We start from the raw sequence: 7,059 nt of genomic DNA on the forward strand, positions 1-7,059 counted from the left end.
GAAAGATGTTGTGCTACATTTGGGTCCACTCTGTACTACACCGTAACAAATGTTTTAATGTTTGTGGGGTTCAGACTATTTAACAGAGAACCAATACAATACATTTTGATCAATAGGACACAAGTAATTGATAATGTAGGAATTGTGGGCTACATAACCATTTGGAGGAACGTACCAGAGCGTCGGAAATTTGGTCAAAAGAATGAAAAAGAATGCTTTCATGATGTGCATAAGTGAGTAGATGATGTGGAGATTGAACAAGTACTTTTTGAGAATTTCAATTGTGATCTAAGAAATGTACCAAAGCCACTGAGAAAAACCTGTCATCACTGACTGCATCACGGGCACTGTGCCTTTTCTGTAATTCTAGACATCTCTGTGTGTGTACGTGTGTGCATCACCGAGTTCATTACGGGAACTGTGCACTATCTATCTATAGTTCCAGGATTTGTGAGTGTGTCTCACTGATATCTTAATTACCGACTGCATGACGGGTACTGTGCACTAGTTTTTACAGTATCATCATATAGATTTGTCACAAAGAGTATTTTTTTTTATACAAAATACTAAACACTAAAGTATTTTGATACCAAATATGAAGATATTTTGATCAAACCTATCAAATGCAATTTAGAAATCCTACTTTGTATTTCAAATACGTACTTTAAATACATGTATCATTCATACTGCCCATCCCTGGCCTAGTACAGCCTGTTTGTTGAGGCTATCCTACGATTATCCGATTTGTGTTTTGATCTGGTCTTTGTCCCTTTAAGAAGCAGTGAGAGTGAAGGGAGGTGGTGCGGTTTCACACCCGGGGTGGGAAACATGGGTGTGGTCAACGATTTGTGAGTGACAGCTGGGTACTGGCTGTCGAATTTTGCTACGCCCGAAGACTCTACAGCAACCAGTGAGATTAGGAGCTGAGCTGTTCCTCAAATTGGAACAGCCAATTGCAGTAGAAATGGGAGTATCTGAAATCCTGTTGTGCATCCAACGTGGGACTATGGAACGAACGCTGGAAAAAAGTATTCTAACTAGAAGAAAAAACTCTCTGGTTGTTGGGCTACGTTATAAGTGTGGACCGCAATTGATAATCGAGTGAATCGCTGGGATTAATTTGACCACATCCTTTAACTGATAGATTAGATATTCACAGATAAGTATTCATGCTGTAGGCTATAGGCTACGGGAAGTTGGAATCATTCTACACGAGCAAGGTGTTGCATTTTGGTGTTATGGAAAATCAACGATGGACTTTTTCGGCACTGGTCACTTCTTGCGGCTGTTACATCTCGCACTGCTGTGAAGTGTTATAACATTGTAGCCTACATACTCCATAGTATGTGCACATTGAGTATCCCAAGTTAAATTGTTTTTTAAGTTTGAGTGTCGACAACATGCTTGCTAAAAGTATTGTTTTGCCAAAAAGGAGACTTCGTTTTCAACCATTCATCGGACAATTTGCTGTGATGTATTTTTTATTTTTCTTAAAGGACACTTTCATTACAGCCTATTGATAGGCAAACAGACTCATTTCGGACTGAAGAAGAGAAAGTTGAACTCGGAATTGACGTGTTCTAAATGGTTCTGTTATTCTGGAAAACTAGACTTGGTCATACCGCTTGTGTTAACACTGCTTGTGTTATGCTATCTTCCACATATTTAGCCTAATGTGAATTTATCTACAAACTGCACGATCTCTTGAAAACTATATCATCTTCCCAATTTGTGGATACGAATAGAGAGATCAGAGCTATTAAAAGTGGATACAAAATGGCGGCTTCCCTGGGACGAATGGGATCTTTTTCTCACTATGGTTTTTATTTAGTTTTGTCGCTTGGACTGTTACTCAATTATGGATTGAGCTCAGAATTACCATGTGCTCAGAACTGTACATGCACTGGAGATTCTGTGGACTGTAGCTATTTGGATTTGACAGAAATACCCCTGGACCTTCCAGATCGGACAGCTTCGCTGTAAGTTACCGTCAGCCGTCCGTAATCATTGACCCCCATATCGGCACAACATTGCTTGCCAAACGGAAAATAGCTCAGAGCATAACACCTTATTGCACACAAGGATACATTTTCTATTTCTTACGCTCCAGGGTTTCCCCTAAACATTTTTGTAGTTGTTGTAGGCTACAACAATAGGCTATATATAGTCTAATCAATATGATCTGATCCCCTCCGTCAAACTTAACTATGTGATTTACCTACTGAGTTGTGATGACTCGGTTAGATCCGTTCATTCCAGGAGTTATATTAAGTCCTATTTCGCTCTTAAATTACGTTTCTGCTAAATTAAGCATGAATTCTCAGGACATAAACCACACTAAACACGTTTGGAGAATCATTTAGTCGTTTGCCCACTGATTGAGGAATGTCTCTTCACTTTGGAGCATTGTTCTCCCACTGAATAAAAGACAACAGAGCAGTTACTTGCAATCAACAATTTCACACCACTCTGGACTGATTTAATGTCAAAGACAACCTAGATCTGAAACAGAAATGTGGTTGTCATGTAATTATTGAATGGCCAATCTGAGTTTAGATGGATTGACTGCACATTTTCTAGAAAAGAAGTAAGGACAGCATACCAACCTTGTAGGCTGTGAACATTTTAGAGGTAAGGAGTGTAACTTTGTCAAAGTACCCTATGCCACCATGAATAAAGCAATAATCCTTAGGCAGTTGCCACTTTGCCATTTTCAACTGTAGCCTACATGATTATTGTAAATTGTCACATGTAACTATACATATTTTGGTGAAATTTGTAGCTGGTCATGTGATATTTGATGTATGCATAGATTGTCTAGATCCACAGCTAAATGGCATCAGTCTCTTATCAGTCCAGATTTAAAGACCTGCAATCTTGCTGTTTTCAAAGGGAATGGTTTTATGAGCATTGCATTATCTGTAAAACACCTAGACTGCACATTTCCACAACACTACAGATAGTTCATTGTGTCGGCAGGTACTACAAAGGTAAAGGCTCTCTTTCTTCTCTGGTTTGTGAAAGTGCCAGATAAGTACATGATTACTGTAAACCAGACAGACTTTCAGTTCTGGCTGTCATGTCGTCGCATTATGACTCTAATCCAACTGCCACCAGCAAGCCAAGGAGATTTAATGTTTAATGTTGTGGAAACGTTTGGCTTAAGTGAAATCATATGTAAGTGAAATCATATGTGTCTATTGTTGGATTGGACATATATGATTCTCAGATAACTCCTTTTATATTTAGGCTTTCATTGCTTGAAACAAATGAACAAACAAGTGTTCCCTGTCAGTTTAGTCCAGACTGACTGAAGTGCTGCAGCAGTACAAGAGCAGCAGTGTGCAGTAGGCCTCTGTGGTTTCCAGGGCATTTCTCCGTACGCAGTCTTGTAATCTTGTGGTATTGACTGATTAGGCCGAGTTTGTTTATTTTAATAGATTTCTTTTGGCCTTGTGACTTTAATGTCCGCAGGGAATTGTTTTAAAGCCACATTTCTACATCTCCAACTCCTTGTATTTAAGATGATACTATCGCTACTGCTCTGATTTTATCACATATTTGTGCATATTTTCCTAGGTCACACACTTTGAAAGTGTTTACCTTTAGTTAAATGCAGTGTTTATCAAATGACTTCTGCTCAGAACTTGACTGGAGAACAAATTGGAAACAACACGGGAAGTCAAGGTCAAGACGTTCTTTCATAGGTACAGATAAAATATGACATTAACTGAAGCTCTGAAATGAGTTCATGGAAGTGTGTTGACTTTGATGACAATAGAGCAGCTGCTGCCACAAGTCATTCCCCAGGAATCCAGTCAGTAGAATAGATGGCCTTTTTGTTAAGACATTACGCAGAGCCAAGTTTTTTTTTCTTGCACGTTTTTGTTTAAGCCGGTGTCTACAAAGTGTGTTTGATAGATGAATCATCTGTGAATTCTGTACATCTGGGAAGAGTTTGGAAATCTGGAGAAGACATCAGAAAAAAGTTAAACTTGGAGAGAGGTTCTGTAAATCGGAATACCCCCAAAACAGGCAGTCTGGCAACCAATAGAAGAATGCTATGTGTGTGTGTGTGTGCTTACTGGAGCCTAACACTCCAACCTTCAGGAAAACTTGCAGCAGTCAGTGTCCTCAAACAATGCAAAAAAACTGAAGAGAGAGAGAAGTCCTGGACATTCTCATATACTGTTTATAAAACCAGGGCCCATTGCTGGCCCAAGTCTCTCTTCCCATGGACAATAGTGCAATTATTTCCAAATGTTCTTGTTCTTAGCATAATAAACACAAAGTAGAGGAAATTCAGTGTCTAATGATCAGTCATTTACCAACTTTGAAGTGGTGTACATAAGATCAGCAGTGTGTTGAACAATAGGTCTTCAGAGTGGAGCTATTTATGTTATTTCCCCAGATTAATAGGACAGGCTCATTTCCTTTGTTCACAATCAAGGGCTCTGGCTGATGGCATACGCAATACATTTGCATCCAAACCCAAGCGTATTATTAGGTGGCGCGTGTACTTTTGCTCCTCGTCGACGGGAGGGTTGGATAGCAGTGTCGGCCCTCAGACAGGCCAGGCTCCCCTCAGTGTGTCTGGACTTCCACTCCAGCATGGAGCCAGGAGCTCTCTGAGGAAGGCCGTCCACATGGGCCCAAGATGTGGACCTGCTTTAGTGAGTGCTCGCCTCGGGAACCCCTCAGAGGAAGATGCACACTCCCTCTGAATCTGCCTGATCTGTTCACAGGGAGGAATCCTCCTGGATGTCTGGACCTGAAGCAGGAAAACGGACACTGCAAACTGTGCCCAGAAAATATGCTGATCCCATCAGCCCACAAACCATGCTCTCAAACCTGTGCAGTTTTACTTAGGTGTAGATCTTGGTAAACGCTTTTGCACATGAACAATAGTTTCTCTCTGTTGTCCCCCAATGTTTAGAGGAGTGTAAAATGGTGGTGTGGCTGTGGTGTTAGTCCTGTGTACACTCTCACTGCTATTGCTGGGCTGTAAACCTGCTCTTTATGACAGGAAGGTGTATGTGTGTGGGGGGCGGGAGGACAATGTTGTGCTAGGCTCTGTCTGGCCCTATGTCTGGCCTATGGGAGATCTCCCCCTTGTCTCTGACACAAGGTTATTCCTTGACTAGTTTATTGTGCTTTGGAACAGCCCATTAAAGTTTCTCTGTCTCCCAGATGTAGCTCCAAGGGGCTATCGCTCACATCACTTCACACTTCCATGGAGCGAAGTTCACACTCTGCTTATCAGCGATAGAGATGGACAGATAAAAATGGTCTCAGCTTTCCTCCCTCTTCTCTCACACACTCATAGACTGTGCAGACATTTTGACAAGGTGGGCCCCCGCTGCTCTCTGGCTGAAGTTAGGCTGTGTGTGATTGGTTATGGGATGGGCCAATGGTTAGGACTGTAGTGTGGTGCTTTCTGCAGATGCCTTCCTTCCTTCTCCGCTGTGTTGCTCTCTGCAGTATCCATGCCCCCCAGTGCCGGTCGGCACAGAAAACCCTGTGATTTTTCACTTTGCTTCAGTATAATGAGGTAATTGCCTCCTGTTGCAGGGCCGGCAATTTAGCAATCTGTGGCACAATGGCGACGGGAGGAGAGATCACAACATACCACGCTGTCAGGGCTCTGCCTCTGGGGCACACACACACAGACACTCACACACAGACACTCATACTCTACCATTATCTCCTCACACAGCAGGAAATGAAAGGGGAAGGGAAAGAGTGACAAGAAGCACAACGAGAGAGAGAGAGAAGGAGAGAGAGACATCTGTGGAGCTGAGGGAGCTCTGCAGTTCTGTTCAGGGTTATGAGAGGCTGTACCTTGTGATGTTTGGGATCTGTTGTGCGACATCCAGTTTGTAAAGCCTTCATAAGCTGTTTTATTATCCCTCCAATTTTCTCTTAAAGTCTTCTTGGTTTTGTTAACCTGAGGTAAACTGGAGTCACAGCGCATATCAAAGGTCACATCAGTTTGTGCCAGACCCGCGATGGGCTCACTGCCACCAGAGGAAAGAGGGTGAGGAATGTGGTGCGTCAGGTAAATGTGTCCCCAGACTCTGGGAACAAGCAGCCATCTCTCCACAGGCCAGTGAAACATTCCTAGCCCATCTCTCATGTCTGGACTGGAGCAGGAGTAGGGCTGTGGGCTCCTTTTGTCTCCCAGCTCAAACCTCTCCAGAGAGACAGCACACACCAGCCTCCCATAGTGTCTGCTGACAAGCCCCGAGAGACACCGTTTACGTTTGTGTGTCTGTCGAGGTGGGATGGGGGAGTGAACCCGTGTGAATTTTGTCCATGAGAAAGATCAGTATCTTATCATGTGGAGGAGCAAGGAGTAGAGCTTCCCTGTAGCCCAGAACTGTTGCTTGTAACCCTATCTCTGAACAAATGTCTCTGTAATAAGTGCCTGTTCAAGTAAAGTGCCTGCTATTAAATGCACTGTGAGTCTGAACTGCAAATTGAGTGTTACACAGATAAACGACTGTGGGCTGAGCACTGTAAGTGAGCCAGGTTCAAGCCACTTTTAGTATCGATAGTATTGATCAGGACCTTAGGAACTGCACCGGAGTGCCAACACAGGCTTCTCAGAATAGTTGTTTCACAGAAATTCGGGTTACAAAACAAATACAAGGAAATCACCAATGGCACTGAACAGTTTGTTTAATAGAATTTTCGGCCGTTGTGTCATGTATGCCTTCCCATGACAGTATATCTTTAAATGGACTGATAATTAATGCAGATAGTCAGGATGCTTATCCATTTCTCTATTCCCTACAGGAATTTCGGCCACAACAAGCTGACCAGCGTCAACCCAGAAGTCTTCTCCAACATGCCCAACCTCCGAGAGCTGTAAGTAGACAACACTCAGGCTCAGGAAAACACTAATGGGTTGGACAGGCCACTTGGGGACAGTTCACACTTTAGGGAAAAGTGTCAGGACACTCAAGGAGCCCCCCTCCCCCCCCCACACACATACATACATAAATCACGTAGAACTCAAGGTTTCTTCCTGACCACCCGGCCTGGTCGGCCACTCAC

General features: G+C 43.0%; 1 protein-coding gene across 2 annotated transcripts in view; it reads left to right on the forward strand.

Moving 5' to 3' along the window:
* The first annotated feature begins 1,051 nt into the window (after positions 1–1,051).
* Positions 1,052–7,059, forward strand: part of lrig1 (leucine-rich repeats and immunoglobulin-like domains 1) — a 26,026-nt gene continuing 20,018 nt past the window's right edge. Inside the window, exons 1-2 of one of the 2 annotated variants that reach the window (XM_067255140.1) lie at positions 1,052–1,979; positions 6,799–6,870. In XM_067255140.1, the coding sequence (XP_067111241.1) occupies positions 1,777–1,979; positions 6,799–6,870 (275 nt within the window). In that variant the 5' untranslated portion in view covers positions 1,052–1,776. Of the gene's footprint in view, positions 1,980–3,301; positions 3,708–6,798; positions 6,871–7,059 lie in introns of those variants that run through there. The other variant, XM_067255149.1, reaches the window with a different exon arrangement.

This window comes from Osmerus mordax, chromosome 1 (assembly GCF_038355195.1).
Source record: "Osmerus mordax isolate fOsmMor3 chromosome 1, fOsmMor3.pri, whole genome shotgun sequence".
Lineage (NCBI taxonomy): Eukaryota > Metazoa > Chordata > Actinopteri > Osmeriformes > Osmeridae > Osmerus > Osmerus mordax.